Below are 19,080 nucleotides of genomic sequence, written 5' to 3' on the forward strand. Positions count from 1 at the left end.
TTTTCTCAAGGTCATTTTTATTAATAGATTTAAATATCCCCTTTGTAAGCCAAGGATTGTTTAGCCTTTTAGTTGTGACTTGTTTCGTTAGCAAAGGACAGTGGGTGTTATAAAGGCTGAGAGTTTTTTGAAGAAATGATTGCACTGCTAGGTTGATGTCCCCTATGTTACCTAATTCGGATTCCCAGTTGATATTTGCAGCATTAGCTATAAAATTGCCTATAGCAGTTTCATTGTGCAGCCTAAAGCTTAACTCCCTCTACTCTAGAGGTGGTTTGTTAATGTTTGTTAAGAGAAATGTGGGGTAATGGTCTGTAGTGCTATCGGTGATTATACCTGAAGTAAGCGGAGAGGTTATGTTGGTCCAGATGTGGTCAAGAGCTGTGGCAGTACTGTCAGTGATTCTAGTTGGTCTAGTGATTAAGGGTATGAGGAAGCAGGAATTCATACAGTTGAGGAAACTAGCAGCAGGAGGGTTATCAGGCTCGCAGAGGTCAACGTTAAAGTCACCCAGAAATAATCAAGTGGTTTTTGTTCAGTCTGTTCTCTAGTATAAGATTTCTAAGATTAGAGTTAAATTCAGTCACATCAGTGTTAGGGATTCTGTAGACTGCTCCCACAGTCAGGACAGCCTCGCTACCCTTGACTCTGAAACAGGCAAATATATACTCTCTACAAGGATCTCTAGTTTTAATTACTATTAAGCAAGTCAGTTCTTGGTGGTAGTAAAGTGAAGTACCACCACCTCTTTGTACAGGACGACAGTTGTGAATGGCTGATTAGTTAGGTATGTTGTAGAGTTGAGTAGTATCCTCTTTTAACCACGTTTCAGTAAACACAACAAAAGAGAATTTGTTGTCAACTGTTTGAATCAGGGCATTAACATCATCAAAGTCTTTACTTAGAGATCTTACATTCAAGTTAATTACAGAAACATTGTGATTACAAGTTAAAACATTGCTTACATCATGTGCTGTATAATACCTGCAATTTTGATCATTAAAGTGATGATTGTCGTAGATACTAGATAAGAGGTTAAGGTCTGGGTCTATAATAGTTTGCATAAGAGGACTGTTTGACAGAAATTAAACAAAAAAGACAATTATAGAAAGATCCAGATACGAAAAAAAAGAATATATAAAACTATACACAAAATGAGGCAGGTTGCTGAAGGGTACTTTCAGGTACACTGAAAGTAAAATTTGCACTGGGAGGCACAGGCAAAGCCAAGACCACCCTGGGTTACAAGGGTGGAGAGGCTGGGCAACCTGGGTTACAAGGGTGGAGAGGCTGGGCAACCTGGGTTACAAGGGTGGAGAGGCTGGGCAACCTGGGTTACAAGGGTGGAGAGGCTGGGCAACCTGGGTTACAAGGGTGGAGAGGCTGGGCAACCTGGGTTACAAGGGTGGAGAGGCTAGGCAACCTGGGTTACAAGGGTGGAGAGGCTAGGCAACCTGGGTTACAAGGGTGGTGAGGCTGGGCAACCTGGGTTACAAGGGTGGTGAGGCTGGGCAACCTGGGTTACAAGGGTGGTGAGGCTGGGCAACCTGGGTTACAAGGGTGGTGAGGCTGGGCAACCTGGGTTACAAGGGTGGAGAGGCTGGGCAACCTGGGTTACAAGGGTGGAGAGGCTGGGCAACCTGGGTTACAAGGGTGGAGAGGCTGGGCAACCTGGGTTACAAGGGTGGAGAGGCTGGGCAACCTGGGTTACAAGGGTGGAGAGGCTGGGCTACCTGGGTTACAAGGGTGGTGAGGCTGGGCAACCTGGGTTACAAGGGTGGAGAGGCTAGGCTACCTGGGTTACAAGGGTGGAGAGGCTGGGCAACCTGGGTTACAAGGGTGGTGAGGCTGGGCAACCTGGGTTACAAGGGTGGTGAGGCTGGGCAACCTGGGTTACAAGGGTGGAGAGGCTGGGCAACCTGGGTTACAAGGGTGGAGAGGCTAGGCAACCTGGGTTACAAGGGTGGAGAGGCTAGGCAACCTGGGTTACAAGGGTGGTGAGGCTGGGCAACCTGGGTTACAAGGGTGGAGAGGCTAGGCTACCTGGGTTACAAGGGTGGAGAGGCTAGGCAACCTGGGTTACAAGGGTGGAGAGGCTGGGCAACCTGGGTTACAAGGGTGGAGAGGCTGGGCAACCTGGGTTACAAGGGTGGAGAGGCTGGGCTACCTGGGTTACAAGGGTGGAGAGGCTAGGCTACCTGGGTTACAAGGGTGGAGAGGCTAGGCTACCTGGGTTACAAGGGTGGAGAGGCTGGGCAACCTGGGTTACAAGGGTGGAGAGGCTAGGCTACCTGGGTTACAAGGGTGGAGAGGCTAGGCTACCTGGGTTACAAGGGTGGAGAGGCTAGGCTACCTGGGTTACAAGGGTGGAGAGGCTAGGCAACCTGGGTTACAAGGGTGGAGAGGCTGGGCTACCTGGGTTACAAGGGTGGAGAGGCTAGGCTACCTGGGTTACAAGGGTGGAGAGGCTAGGCTACCTGGGTTACGAGGGTGGTGAGGCTGGGCAACCTGGGTTACAAGGGTGGAGAGGCTGGGCAACCTGGGTTACAAGGGTGGAGAGGCTAGGCTACCTGGGTTACAAGGGTGGTGAGGCTGGGCAACCTGGGTTACAAGGGTGGAGAGGCTAGGCTTCCTGGGTTACAAGGGTGGTGAGGCTGGGCAACCTGGGTTACAAGGGTGGAGAGGCTAGGCTACCTGGGTTACAAGGGTGGAGAGGCTAGGCTACCTGGGTTACAAGGGTGGAGAGGCTAGGCTACCTGGGTTACAAGGGTGGAGAGGCTAGGCTACCTGGGTTACAAGGGTGGAGAGGCTAGGCTACCTGGGTTACAAGGGTGGAGAGGCTAGGCTACCTGGGTTACAAGGGTGGAGAGGCTAGGCTACCTGGGTTACAAGGGTGGTGAGGCTGGGCAACCTGGGTTACAAGGGTGGAGAGGCTAGGCTTCCTGGGTTACAAGGGTGGTGAGGCTGGGCAACCTGGGTTACAAGGGTGGAGAGGCTAGGCTACCTGGGTTACAAGGGTGGAGAGGCTAGGCTACCTGGGTTACAAGGGTGGAGAGGCTAGGCTACCTGGGTTACAAGGGTGGAGAGGCTAGGCTACCTGGGTTACAAGGGTGGAGAGGCTAGGCTACCTGGGTTACAAGGGTGGTGAGGCTGGGCAACCTGGGTTACAAGGGTGGTGAGGCTGGGCAACCTGGGTTACAAGGGTGGTGAGGCTGGGCAACCTGGGTTACAAGGGTGGTGAGGCTAGGCTACCTGGGTTACAAGGGTGGAGAGGCTAGGCTACCTGGGTTACAAGGGTGGAGAGGCTAGGCTACCTGGGTTACAAGGGTGGAGAGGCTAGGCTACCTGGGTTACAAGGGTGGTGAGGCTGGGCAACCTGGGTTACAAGGGTGGTGAGGCTGGGCAACCTGGGTTACAAGGGTGGTGAGGCTAGGCTACCTGGGTTACAAGGGTGGTGAGGCTAGGCTACCTGGGTTACAAGGGTGGAGAGGCTAGGCTACCTGGGTTACAAGGGTGGAGAGGCTAGGCTACCTGGGTTACAAGGGTGGAGAGGCTGGGCAACCTGGGTTACAAGGGTGGTGAGGCTGGGCAACCTGGGTTACAAGGGTGGTGAGGCTGGGCAACCTGGGTTACAAGGGTGGTGAGGCTGGGCAACCTGGGTTACAAGGGTGGTGAGGCTAGGCTACCTGGGTTACAAGGGTGGAGAGGCTAGGCTACCTGGGTTACAAGGGTGGAGAGGCTAGGCTACCTGGGTTACAAGGGTGGAGAGGCTAGGCTACCTGGGTTACAAGGGTGGTGAGGCTGGGCAACCTGGGTTACAAGGGTGGTGAGGCTGGGCAACCTGGGTTACAAGGGTGGTGAGGCTAGGCTACCTGGGTTACAAGGGTGGTGAGGCTAGGCTACCTGGGTTACAAGGGTGGTGAGGCTGGGCAACCTGGGTTACAAGGGTGGTGAGGCTGGGCAACCTGGGTTACAAGGGTGGTGAGGCTGGGCAACCTGGGTTACAAGGGTGGTGAGGCTGGGCAACCTGGGTTACAAGGGTGGTGAGGCTAGGCTACCTGGGTTACAAGGGTGGTGAGGCTGGGCAACCTGGGTTACAAGGGTGGAGAGGCTGGGCAACCTGGGTTACAAGGGTGGAGAGGCTAGGCTACCTGGGTTACAAGGGTGGAGAGGCTAGGCTACCTGGGTTACAAGGGTGGAGAGGCTAGGCTACCTGGGTTACAAGGGTGGAGAGGCTAGGCTACCTGGGTTACAAGGGTGGAGAGGCTAGGCTACCTGGGTTACAAGGGTGGAGAGGCTAGGCTACCTGGGTTACAAGGGTGGAGAGGCTAGGCTACCTGGGTTACAAGGGTGGAGAGGCTAGGCTACCTGGGTTACAAAGAAAAAGTTGAATACAAATTCTAAAGTAATATAAACTTAATGGTAATTTAAGTAATATAAACTTAATGGAACTTAAGAAAAGTAAAAATGAACTAGAATAATTAATTCCAATAGATGACCACTACAAAAACAATTAATAATTCTATCAAACAAATAGCTTACTTACTATAATATTATAATTATACTATAGCTAATTACTAAAGCTACACAAAAATAAAATGAGATAGATTAATTAGAGATACACTGAATGATAAAGTTTATACTAGAGGACACAGGCAGAGTCAGTGTACAATGGAACAAGGGAGAATGGGTATATAAAAGATAGAGTAAATAAACAAAATAAAAAAAGAGACAATAACAAAGATGACAATTTTTTTATTAAATAAAATTAAAACCTTTTGAAAGGAAAGGCAGAGCTACCTTGGTTACCTTGAGGTTACCTTTAGGTGCTTCCGGGGCTTAGCGTCCCCGCGGCCCGGTCGTCGACCAGACCTGGAAGTCGACGTCGACCAAGCTAAAGTACACATTGGTTGTTAGATGAAACTATAATTTGTATATTGGTTATTCAGCTGTTATCCCACAGTCATTCAGGAAAGAATTAAGGTGAGCTTCAGTGGTTATTACATAGGTTTTTTCAGTGTCCGTCTTCCTAGCTATAATTTTACCATCTTGCACAAAACAATGTTTATTTGCAGGGGAATTTTTGCAGAATCCACACAGTTTAAGTAAGAGATTTTGTCTGAACCTGGTCAGACATTCACATAAACAGTGGATTTACTGGAGACTGCAGTTCTGATAAGGTCTGACTTGTGGGTCAGATCTCTGTCTTCACAGATGCGTCCAAGTCTGCTGGCAGTGTGGGCTACTCCGGTGTGTTTCCTGACCACACCTATATGTGTGTCGCCTGCCTCCGGAGACTAACATGTTCACGGGTGAACTTTATGCAGTTTTGTTTGCTCTTCGTCAACTGGTTTCTCGCCGTAATTCTTCCTTTGTTGTTGTGGTTCACTCTCGCAGTGTCCTCATGGCTTTCGAGTGCTTTAATCCTGCCCATCCTGTGGTCGTCGCAATTCAATATTGGCTGTTTCTTATCGCCAGCAGTTTTAAGACAGTCGAGTTTTGCTGGGTTCCCAACTTCTTTGGTGTTAACTTAAATGAGCGTGCGGACGCTGCAGCGAAGGAGGCTATCCCGCACTTGTCCCATTTCTCGCAAAGGTAGACGCTGCAGCGAAGGAGGCTATCCCGCACTTGTCCCATTTCTCGCAAAGGTAGACGCTGCAGCGAAGGAGGCTATCCCGCACTTGTCCCATTTCTCGCAAAGGTAGACGCTGCAGCGAAGGAGGCTATCCTGCACTTGTCCCATTTCTCGCAGAGGTATTCCTTATTCAGACTTCTACCCTGTTATTCATTCCTCGAGCCGTGCCCGTAGGCAGGATCGCTGGTCTTCTCTTACTGGTAACAAGCTGCGTGTTCTGAAGTGTCCCCATTGGCCTTCCTCCTACCACCATCACCGGCGGTTCGAAACGGCTATGGCGAGGTTACGTATTTAGTATTTAGGTTACGTATTAGGTGAGGTTACGTATTAGCCATACACGTTTAACTCCCTTTAGTCACTTAATGCCCTGCTCCTTATTGTCCAAACTGCATTGTCCCTCTTACAGTCGTGCATATCCTTGTTGAATGTCCTGACTTCCAGGATGTGCATTTATCTTGCTTTCAGACCGTCTCTGGCGGTCATCGATCTGTCCCTCGATAGTAACCTTAGTGAATCGGATGCCTTTGATGTTGTTCACCTTATGCGCTTTTGTTCTCATATTGACATCTTTATAGAGGTATTTAGCGCTTACACACAGAAATAACAATAGCGTGATGCATCAAATAAACAAATCCACAAAGGCGTGACCCTTGTCACGGCCTTTGTGGATGTGTTCATATTTAGCGCCTTTGGAATATCCCGCACTTCTGACGGTGCTTCTTAGCCTTCCCGGCTTGGTGCCTTCTTTTGATAATTATTTACAAGAAGGATTATCAATATTAATCAAATTAAGGTTTCATGAATAAATGAATTGAGATTCAAATAGTTAATAAACTAGGATATAGATAATCAGTCAAATTAACATTAAAGAAAATTGTAATACATTAATGTCATATGGTAATAATTAAAATTAGATAAAGGATGGACAATGGAAACATATAATTAATAAAAGCAGAACAAAGTGAAGACTACATTTATTTTCATTTATTTATATACAAGAGTAGTTACAATCTTCAAGTTCAAGTTCAAGTATGTTTATTGAGATAAGCAAGAAATACATCTCAAAGGGATAGAGTAGCTTAGGCTATTTCTACTCCCCTGATACAATCTTGTATAGCCCCGAGCACACATAGCATTTTGGGCAGGTCCTTAATCCTATGTTCCCGGAACACGACCCGCCAAATTGTTTAACAACCAGGTACCCATTTTACTGTTGGGTGAACAGAGGCTACAGTTAAGGATTGGCACCGGGTCAATCCTCCCCGGCCAGGATACGAACCCAGGCCAAGCGCTCGCAAAGCGCCGAGCGAGTGCTTTACCACTGCACCACGGGGACTACATAATAAAGTTGAGACCAAGAATAAGTAAATTAAAATTCAAATAATTAATAAACTAGGATAATGATAATTAATCAAATTAAGAATTCAGTAATTCCTTAAGTTAAGATTGTAATATACTAATGCCACACAGGAATAAGACACGCTGGATAAAGTTTATCCCTCGGTGTTCTCATTGACAACAAGCTGAATTTCCGGGGCCACATTCAACATATAGCAAAAAAAGTTTCTAAAACAATTGGAATTCTTTCTACAATCAGATATTATGTACCTCTCCCTGCCCTGGTAATGTTCTATTAGTCTTTCATCTATGCTTATCTCAGTTATAGTACCTGTGCTTAAGGTTCTACTGCCTAAAATAAGCTACGTCCTCTAATTACCCAACACAAGTCAGCTATCACAACAATATCAAGCTCTAGCCCAAGACAGCAGTCGGGCCCCTTAATTAAATCTTTGAATATGTTAAATATTAAATAATAATATAATATAATATAATATAATATAATAATATAATATAATATTTCATTCACAAGAAGGTACAATCGGTTGGTGAGATTACATTAGTGATATTTTTACATTTTTGCAAAGTCACTAACACGCATAGTGTTTCGGGCAGGTCCTTAAACTAACATAATAGGTAAGATACAAAAAAGTACATTGTAGCAAGGTTTTATATCAGCACTATAAATTGACAGAGGTGATTACACTGGCTAAGATTAAGTACTGTACTTAATTAGTCTTTATTTATCTATTTATTTATGTATTTATATACTTGAAGGTACACTGCCCGAAACGCTGCGCGTACTAGTGGCTTTACAAGAATGTAAATACTGTACTATCCAATGTATTCTCACAAACCCAATGTACCTTCTTGTATATATATAAATAAAATAAAATAAATAAATAAAATAAAATAATAACATTGGGGGTTAACAGAGAATATAGAAATAAGTTGAATTTACATTCTCGTAAAGCCACTAGCACGCATAGCGTTTCGGGCAAGTCCTTAAACTAACAGAAAATTTTTAGATAAATTAACAGTAAAATTTATAAAAAATGTTTACATGTACTTTCCAGCTTTACTTTTACAGGTACAGATAATTTTAAGTAGAATAATTTTAAAATAGAATTTAAGTACAAATATTGGGGAAGTGAGTAGTGCAAGATACAGTGTGAGTTTGAAGCACAAGGTAGGAAACTATGAGCATGGAATTAGGTACTTTTCAGTTTTACTTTTGAACAGGGCATAGGATGGACAGTTATTTTAATTCATCAGGGAGTGAGTTCGACAGTCACTGCACATTTCCTCAAATGTACTTTCTATATATAAAACTGTGAATTGTAATGTCAATCCTGACCTTAAAAGCTTCCTAGAAGGTTGTAACAGAACCCATGAGCACCACACCAGAAACAAATGCCTATTTGATATTCCAAGAGTACGACTTAATCAAACTAGAAATGCTTTACAAATCAAGGGACCCAGAAGGTGGAATGACCTTCCCAACCATGTCAAAGGCTGTACCTCTCTCAACCAGTTTAAGAATAGAACTAAGTACTACTTAATAAACTCCATGTAACCTACCTTACCCCCCTAAATGTCAGCCCATGTCTTGCTATTATCAAACATTAATGATTAATGACCAACTTGTATAACTGCTAATATTTGCCATGAAGAAACTTAAAGAAAATTATAGCCTGTCTGTTTATTTAGTTAAAATTACTTGTGTTGTTCTGTTGCAATTTCAGCTGTTCCGTCCATCTTGTAATTATTGTCATTCTTTTTTTTTATTTCAGTTCAATTCATGATTTTGATCTCAATTATTTTTAAGTCTTAACTTTTAAGTTTTCCCACATCTTGCCTGAAACGCTGTGCAAAATATTTCTTACAATGTACCTGTTAACATTTTTAAATTTTCTTAGAAATTACCTACTTAAATTATGTGTTAGATTAAGGACCTGCCCGAGACGCTATGCGTGTTAGTGACTTTACAAGAATGTAAAAACATCAATGTTATGTACTCTCGTAAACCCAATGTGCCTTCTTGTATATAAATAAATAAAAAATTAATAAAAAAATAAATAAAAAAATAAATAAAAGTTTAAACCGTGAATGACAGCAGGAAGGAAGGTCAGACTCTTAGAGCAGAAAACTACAATGTTACATGATAATTAAAAGGAAGTTTATGGAACATCTTCATCTATTTGTAGAGGTGGTTTCCATATCCGTAAGATCTGAGGGGTCCAGCAGCTCTGTGATCTTTGTATACGATGCATCAATATACTCGGTGACAGAGTTGATCACCTGACTCACATCATTATCAGTTCTCCCAAACCGTCCTCCGGCTTGAGTCAACACCTGTACCATTAAGTCCTTGAGTTCTTTCAGTGTTGTTTTGAAGTCTTGCTCAGTCATACTCAGTTGTCCATGAACAGCATAATTTCGGTGTTGCTTCAGTTTATAAATGAGGTGCTCAAGCGATGGCCCCAGAGGTCCTGGAGTGGTCCACGTAGGGTCATGAATATCTGCCAGACCACACACACGCTGCAGTAGTTTGTATAATAAGATAAAATCAAAACTAGTGCTGTCAGCAGAAGCTTGAAGCTTATCCCGCTGGTAAGCATCAAAGGTCTGCCTGAACTGGGCTTTTGTATACCCCAATTCCTCAGTGAGGTAATTGTGTACTGGGAAGGTACCTCTGTATGACCATCTGAACACTGTGTCAAGTACTAATCTTCCTGCCTTAATCACAGCGAATACGTAACACAATTGGTTGAGATCTTGCTCTTGTAATACTAGCAAATCTTCCTGGTGTAATCTGTTGGGATCTTCCCAAGAAAGCGGTGTCAAGCCCCCCATTTGGCGCTGAAACACCGGCTCTGTGTTTTTTTCTAGCAGTGCGTCAATAAACACAGTGAAGTTTCTAAACATTCGGTCCACTTCACGGCTGTCTTTCCCACACCGGGCGCCGGCCTTAGCCAACATCATCTTCAGTATATTACGGAGCTCTGTCAGGTTTTCCTTAAGGTCTTGCTCAGTCATCTTATTTATATGGCCCCATTTATTGTCTCTGAACGTCTTCAGCTTGTAAATGAGATGTTCAAGCGATGGTCCGCTAGGCCCTGGAGTGGTCCACGTGGGGTCCTTAATGTCAGCCAGACCACACACACGCCGCAGGAGCTTGTACAACAGGGTAATATCAAAAGCTGCCGCGTCAGTTGAATCTTGCAGTATTGTCTTCTCATGATCAAAGAGGTTAACGTTGGACACAGTTACTGGGAAGCCGCCCTGGTACAACCACGTGAACACACAAGCCAGTGCATCTCGTCCTTCCATACACAAAGCCAGGCCAAAACGGGTCCAGTTTTTGTTGTCTTGCGTTACTGGCATACTGAACTTACTGATTAGCACCTCACAATACTTTTGTTCGGTTTCTCCTTGTTCACTGGCGACTGTCTCGTACTTCTTCAGTACGGTGCTCCAGCTTCTATATTGTGGTACAGTATTGAACTTTGAGAAATTTATTACATATTTAATATATTATTTTGTTGTTTATATATTTTCAGTAACTTTTTGTAATTCAATTGTTTTGCTGAAGAGATTAAAATTGGTATTTCTTATGTTTTACTTTACACTAATGAAAAGTCATCAATAACTTCCTTGCATTTCGTCCAACGTTCCGGAGACGTCTGTACTTCGTCCAACGTTCCTCAGACGTCTGTACTTCATCCAACGTTCCTCAGACGTCTGTACTTCGTCCAACGTTCCTCAGACGTCTGTACTTCGTCCAACGTTCCTCAGACGTCTGTACTTCGTCCAACGTTCCTCAGACGTCTGTACTTCGTCCAACGTTCCTCAGACGTCTGTACTTCGTCCAACGTTCCTCAGACGTCTGTACTTCGTCCAACGTTCCTCAGACGTCTGTACTTCGTCCAACGTTCCTCAGACGTCTGTACTTCGTCCAACGTTTCTCAGACGTCTGTACTTCGTCCAACGTTCCTCAGACGTCTGTACTTCGTCCAACGTTCCTCAGACGTCTGTACTTCGTCCAACGTTCCTCAGACGTCTGTACTTCGTCCAACGTTCCTCAGACGTCTGTACTTCGTCCAACGTTTCTCAGACGTCTGTACTTCGTCCAACGTTCCTCAGACGTCTGTACTTCGTCCAACGTTCCTCAGACGTCTGTACTTCGTCCAACGTTCCTCAGACGTCTGTACTTCGTCCAACGTTCCTCAGACGTCTGTACTTCGTCCAACGTTTCTCAGACGTCTGTACTTCGTCCAACGTTCCTCAGACGTCTGTACTTCGTCCAACGTTCCTCAGACGTCTGTACTTCGTCCAACGTTCCTCAGACGTCTGTACTTCGTCCAACGTTCCTCAGACGTCTGTACTTCGTCCAACGTTCCTCAGACGTCTGTACTTCGTCCAACGTTCCTCAGACGTCTGTACTTCGTCCAACGTTCCTCAGACGTCTGTACTTCGTCCAACGTTCCTCAGACGTCTGTACTTCGTCCAACATTCCTCAGACGTCTGTACTTCGTCCAACGTTCCTCAGACGTCTGTACTTCGTCCAACGTTCCTCAGACGTCTGTACTTCGTCCAACGTTCCTCAGACGTCTGTACTTCGTCCAACGTTCCTCAGACGTCTGTACTTCGTCCAACGTTCCTCAGACGTCTGTACTTCGTCCAACGTTCCTCAGACGTCTGTACTTCGTCCAACGTTCCTCAGACGTCTGTACTTCGTCCAACGTTCCTCAGACGTCTGTACTTCGTCCAACGTTCCTCAGACGTCTGTACTTCGTCCAACATTCCTCAGACGTCTGTACTTCGTCCAACGTTCCTCAGACGTCTGTACTTCGTCCAACGTTCCTCAGACGTCTGTACTTCGTCCAACGTTCCTCAGACGTCTGTACTTCGTCCAACGTTCCTCAGACGTCTGTACTTCGTCCAACGTTCCTCAGACGTCTGTACTTCGTCCAACGTTCCTCAGACGTCTGTACTTCGTCCAACGTTTCTCAGACGTCTCCAACTCCTGGAAAAATCAAATGTAAACAAACAGGCACATGAAGGTTACCTGCCCAAAATATATATTTATGTAAACTAATATTAATTAAATACAATTTAGCAAGGTATTATAAATGTAATTACATCCAATAGAAAGAAATAAAGATTTCATTATTTTTCATTCTAAACTTCACACAGTAAAGGTGGAACTTCCCACAGTAAAGGTGGAACTTCCCACAGTAAAGGTGGAACTTCCCACAGTAAAGGTGGAACTTCCCACAGTAAAGGTGGAACTTCCCACAGTAAAGGTGGAACTTCCCACAGTAAAGGTGGAACTTCTCACATTAAGGTTGAGTAGTGAGAGTTATGACTATTGGGTTCCCTTTTCATTTTTTCAAGGGATCCCATAGTCATAGGGGTGTTTTCAATTTTTTGTCTATGGCCCCTTGTAGCATATGGGGTATTTGAATTTTTTATTCGATGGTACCACATAGTCTCCAAATATTTTCAATCGTTTATCGACCTCTCCCTTTCATATATATATGTTTCCGAAGGGGTATTAAAGGGCTCCGTTCTGTCGTCCCCAAATGTGGTCACCTCGGAAACCCGGACAGGTACAGTCATCCCTAATGTTCAATGACGTCCACAGCCAGCAAGTCTTCATCTTCACTCAACACGTCCGTTTTCTGTGATGGCATATTTTAATCTTATTTTCATATTTATTTAATGTGAACAAGCCTGAATGGGTTCGAGTCACTTCTGGGGTGTGAGTTTTCAGTTGCATATAGTCCTGGGGACCATTCAGACTTGTTCTCATTTGTGTCCCTCACATGTGCCCCAAAGAATGAGGTGATTTGATAAAATGCTATGCCCAAGATTACCATCCGAGTGTTGGCGGGGAAGTGGTTCAAATAGCTTCGGCTATCACATCCTTTTGTCCAGTCGTGATGGTCAAGCAGATTAAGGCGTCCTGTACATACCAGTTGCGTTGCTCCTGGCAGTATGGGTTCGAGTCACTTCTGGGGTGTGAGTTTTCAGTGGCATATATGCCTGGAGACCGTTCAGGATTGTTTGCATATTTATATATATATATATATATATATATATATATATATATATATATATATATATATATATATATATATATATATATATTCTTTATCTTCAATAATTTATGAGAGCAATATACACTGCAGCTCTTAATAGCAAGTGTCAATTCATAGCTTGTGTGGTTTTTTTTTCATTAGCACCAAGGCGTATGTACCGACCAATGGGAGCATTACGTCAGCGGCTAGCCCGTTCTCCAAAAATGGAGAGGTAAATGTAACAGCCCCATAAGTGCAATTATGTACTATGTATGACAGTCAGAAATTGTACTTATTTACTCTTAGTATTAAATCGTACTGTCAAATATATTGTGAATATTTGCGTTTTCCTGAAAAGCTGAATAGAAAACCATGACCTAACCTAACTGTCTTAGTTTATCAAGATAAACATTTTATTGCTTCTTAATTACAATTACTACTTAACCCATAGCTAAACTGATATTACAGTTTTATTACACAAATAAAACAAAACTAAAATATTTAAATAAATTGTAAAATAACTCAGGATATTTTCAAATTTTGTATAAAATCTCTATTGTTTAATAAAAGTGAAAAAGAAATTCCTAGTAATTAAAACTTGTTAATAGTAAACTGACCTTTAAAACTTCATCCTAAAATTCTAAGTGTCTTATTAACAGAAAACGAGGGGAATTAAATGGGGTGATAAATGTAACAGCCCCATAAGTGCAATTATGTACTATGTATGACATTAAGGAAATGTACTTATTAAACATAGTATTAAAACGTACTGTCAATTCGGATCGGTTGCAGATATATATATGTCGTACCTAGTAGCCAGAACGCACTTCTCAGCCTACTATGCAAGGCCCGATTTGCCTAATAAGCCAAGTTTTCCTGAATAAATATATTTTCTCTAATTTTTTTCTTATGAAATGATAAAGCTACCCATTTCATTATGTATGAGGTCAATTTTTTTTTATTGGAGTTAAAATTAATGTAGATATATGACCAAACCTAACCAACCCTACCTAACCTATCTTTATAGGTTAGGTAGCCGAAAAAGCTAGGTTAGGTAGTCGAAAAAATATTAATTCATAAAAACTTGGCTTATTAGGCAAATCGGGCCTTGCATAGTAGGCCGAGTACGACGTTCTGGCTACTAGGTACGACATATATATATATATATATATATATATATATATATATATATATATATATATATATATATATATATATATATATATATATATATATATATATTGTTAAATATAACCAAAAAGGTGAGATTAATAATTCTAACGCGAATTTTCTCAATATTTCTTATGTTTCTTTTTACTGTCGATGGTAATTGAAAAATCAATTCTCCAAAATTCATTTTTATTTCTAGTCTGACGCGACGCTTGAACGCGTTTCGTAATAACTTGTTACATTTTCAAAGACTTTAGTTTACACACACACAACTGTAACCTGAAAACAATAAACATAGTTTTACTTATGCTAACACTAAACACCTTATCCGTCATATATACTCGTACTTGGGTGAGGTGATATGGTGCAACAGTTTTGGATGAGGTGAACAAATTTGTGACAAATGGAAGACAAAACACTAAACAATGGGTATTAATTGGATAAGGGGGCATAAGAATGGAAGTAACTGCAGAGGGCCTATTGGCACATACTTCCTCTTGCTGCTTCTATATTGGTTCGGAGTCTTGAAGTGGGTAGAATATAGTTGTGCATTAATTGGCTGTTGATTCCTGGTTGGTGAATCAACAGCCAATTAATGTATATATATATATATATATATATATATATATATATATATATATATATATATATATATATATATATATATATATATATATATATATATATGTATATATATATATATATATATATATATATATATATATATATATATATATATATATATATATATGTCGTACCTAGTAGCCAGAACGCACTTTTCAGCCTACTATGCAAGGCCCGATTTGCCTAATAAGCCAAGTTTTCCTGAATTAATATATTTTCTCTATTTTTTTCTTATGAAATGATAAAGCTACCCATTTCATTATGTATGAGGTCAATTTTTTTTTATTGGAGTTAAAATTAACGTAGATATATGACCGAACCTAACCAACCCTGCCTAACCTAACCTAACCTATGTTTATAGGTTAGGTTAGGTTAGGTAGCCGAAAAAGTTAGGTTAGGTTAGGTTAGGTAGGTTAGGTAGACGAAAAATAATTAATTCATGAAAACTTGGCTTATTAAGCAAATCGGGCCTTGCATAGTAGGCAGAGAAGTGCGTTCTGGCAACTAGGTACGACATATATATATATATATATATATACATTATATATATTATATATATATATATATATATATATATATATATATATATATATATATACATATATATATTAGTATATTTTGGTAGCAGTCTTTCCTGTAGACATATATTATTAAATATGACCGAAAAAGTAAGATTAATAATTCTAACACGAATTTTCTCAATCTTTCGTACATTACGCTTCACTGTTGGAGGTAAATCAAAAATCACTTCTCCAAAATTCATTTTTATTTCTAGTCTGACGCGACACGGGCGCGTTTCGTAAAACTTATTACATTTTCAAAGACTTCACAAATACACAACTGATTAGAACTTACGTCTCTCTGATATTATATCTACATTTGAGTGAGGTGGGAAGGATGATGTGGCATTAACACAAGACAGAACAGGGGATATTAATAGGGTATTAAAAGTATCAACACAAGACAGAACAGAAAACAATGGGTATTGAATAGAAGTGTTTGTAGAAAGCCTATTGGTCCATATTTCTTGATGCTTCTATATTGGAGCGGAGTCTTGAGGTGGGTAGAATATAGTTGTGCAATAATTGGCTGTTGATTGCTGGTGTTGACTTCTTGATGTGTAGTGCCTCGCAAACGTCAAGCCGCCTGCTATCGCTGTATCTATCGATGATTTCTGTGTTGTTTACTAGGATTTCTCTGGCGATGGTTTGGTTATGGGAAGAGATTATATGTTCCTTAATGGAGCCCTGTTGCTTATGCATCGTTAAACGCCTATTAATATCCCCTGTTCTGTCTTGTGTTAATGCCACATCATCCTTCCCACCTCACTCAAATGTAGATATAATATCAGAGAGACGTAAGTTCTAATCAGTTGTGTATTTGTGAAGTCTTTGAAAATGTAATAAGTTTTACGAAACGCGCCCGTGTCGCGTCAGACTAGAAATAAAAATGAATTTTGGAGAAGTGATTTTTGATTTACCTCCAACAGTGAAGCGTAATGTACGAAAGATTGAGAAAATTCGTGTTAGAATTATTAATCTTACTTTTTCGGTCATATTTAATAACATATATATATATATATATATATATATATATATATATATATATATATATATATATATATATATATATATATATATATATATATATATATATATATATATATATTCATATATTGTGTGTTCATGAGGCTTTTCTTTAATCTTTCATCCTTATTCTCTGACCGCTTAATCCTCTTTGACCATTCTAAGCTAAGCTATACCTGTTTCTGGTTAATTCTTTCCCTAGGGATGGGTTGGTCAGGTGTCGGCCTATATATACTGATATACTAAAAACAGCAGAGATAGCACCACTTCATAAAGGAGGAAATAAGGCAGAGGCAAAAAATTACAGACCGATAGCACTAACATCACACATTATAAAAATTTTTGAGAGAGTGCTAAGAAGTAAGATCACAAAATACATGGAATCACAGCATCTCCATAACCCCGGACAACATGGTTTCAGAACAGGGCGCTCTTGCCTGTCGCAGTTGCTGGACCACTATGATATGGCATTAGATGCTATGGAAGACAAACAAAACGCTGATGTAATTTACACAGATTTCGCAAAAGCTTTTGATAAATGTGACCATGGCGTTATTGCACATAAAATGCGTTCAAAAGGAATTACCGGAAAAATAGGCAGATGGATCTACAATTTCCTGACCAACAGAACTCAATGTGTAATAGTCAACAAAATAAAATCCAGCCCATCAACCGTGAAGAGCTCAGTCCCCCAGGGTACTGTGCTTGCTCCAGTACTTTTTCTCATCCTCATATCGGACATAGATCAGAACACAACCTATAGCACTGTATCATCCTTTGCAGATGACACTAGGATCTTCATGAGAGTAGGCAACATAGAGGACACGGCAAACCTCCAGTCAGATGTCGATCAGGTCTTTCTATGGGCTACAGAAAACAAAATGGTGTTTAACGAAGATAAGTTCCAGCTCATGCGCTATGGAAAAAATGAAAATATAAAAACGGAAACCACGTACAAAACTCAGGCAAATCATAACATAGAACGTAAAGGCAATGTAAAGGATCTGGGTGTACTCATGTGGGAAGACCTTACCTTTAAAGAACACAATAAAGTAGCCGTCACAACTGCAAGAAAAATGACAGGTTGGATAACAAGAACTTTTCACACTAGAGATGCTATACCGATGATGATACTCTTCAAGACGCTTGTGCTCTCTAGAGTGGAGTACTGCTGCACAATGACAGCCCCTTTCAAAGCTGGAGAAATTGCTGACCTGGAGAGCGTGCAGAGATCCTTTACTGCTAGAATCCACTCAGTAAAACACCTAAACTATTGGGACCGACTAAAGAGCCTAAAACTGTACTCCCTTGAGCGCAGGCGGGAGAGATACATAATAATTTACACGTGGAAAATATTAGAGGGGCTGGTCCCAAACCTGCACACAGAAATAACATCACATGAGACCAGAAGACATGGCAGGATGTGCAGAATACCCCCGTTGAAGAGCAGAGGTGCAACAGGTACTCTGAGAGAGAACTCTATCAACATCAGAGGCCCGAGATTGTTCAACACGCTTCCGCTACACATAAGGGGCATAACTGGCCGACCCCTCACAGTGTTCAAGAGAGAACTATCAACATTAGAGGCCCGAGACTGTTCAACACACTTCCACTACACATAAGGGACATAACTGGCCGACCCCTCACAGTGTTCAAGAGAGAACTATCAACATCAGAGGCCCGAGACTGTTCAACACGCTTCCACTACACATAAGGGACATAACTGGCCGACCCCTCACAGTGTTCAAGAGAGAACTGGATAAGCACCTCCAAAGGATACCTGATCAACCAGGCTGTGACTCATACGTCAGGCTGCGAACAGCCGCGTCCAACAGCCTGGTTGATCAGTCCGGCAACCAGGAGGCCTGGTCGACGACCGGGCCGCGGGGACGCTAAGCCCCGGAAGCACCTCAAGGTGCTTCATATATATATATATATATATATATATATATATATATATATATATATATATATATATATATATATATATATATATATATATATATATATATATATATAATATATATATAAAGTAACGCCTACACATCCACTTTGATAAGCCACTGGGGCAGGGGCGGCCAGCGGTAATTTGCCTTCCCTAATACATATTTCAAGACGTAGCAGACTTATGAGAGCAAATTATTATCTCGGCCACAATAATTACTGCTCTGCAACATCTACGTGCACTGTTAAGAGCCTAGAACAACTTATTATAAGGCAAATATTGTATTAGAGAGGAGCGCCAGTACTCACCTCTACGTGTGGGACGGGTAGCAGTCGTGTGAGGCTCTACTGCGCATGCGTCGCCTCCCGCCACATGTACGATAACTTCAGGCAGTGTGTTCACTAACACTCAAAGAGATATGCAATACAACGTTATCATGGCTCTTTAAATAAGCCTATTATATCGTAATGTGGCCTAGCCTAACCTAATGTATGTACTGTTCCTAAATAAATTATTATTATTATCAATCTAACACACTTTAGGCTACCTTACCCAAGTATAACGCAAAAATAATAAAGTCTGCGTGACGTCATATTTGTGACACTGGGGAACTCTTTTGAGACTCAAGTTTAATCGTTTTCTTTGCAATTATATTTATTATTTAGCTTATTATTATTATTATTATTATTATTATTA

The 19,080-nt window shown here is 41.6% G+C and overlaps 1 protein-coding gene across 1 annotated transcript in view; it reads right to left on the reverse strand.

Annotated features, from left to right (window-relative positions):
- Nucleotides 1–18,813, reverse strand: part of LOC123770560 (uncharacterized) — a 44,650-nt gene extending 25,837 nt beyond the window's left edge. Inside the window, exons 1-4 of the mRNA XM_069301610.1 lie at nucleotides 18,693–18,813; nucleotides 9,171–12,002; nucleotides 6,040–6,222; nucleotides 902–1,071 (exon numbers count right to left, since the gene is read on the reverse strand). Of these exons, the coding sequence (XP_069157711.1) occupies nucleotides 902–1,071; nucleotides 6,040–6,222; nucleotides 9,171–10,360 (1,543 nt within the window). The 5' untranslated portion in view covers nucleotides 10,361–12,002; nucleotides 18,693–18,813. The remainder of the gene's footprint in view (nucleotides 1–901; nucleotides 1,072–6,039; nucleotides 6,223–9,170; nucleotides 12,003–18,692) is intronic.
- Nucleotides 18,814–19,080: the final 267 nt, after the last annotated feature.

The sequence above is a fragment of the Procambarus clarkii genome, chromosome 46 (genome assembly GCF_040958095.1).
Source record: "Procambarus clarkii isolate CNS0578487 chromosome 46, FALCON_Pclarkii_2.0, whole genome shotgun sequence".
Lineage (NCBI taxonomy): Eukaryota > Metazoa > Arthropoda > Malacostraca > Decapoda > Cambaridae > Procambarus > Procambarus clarkii.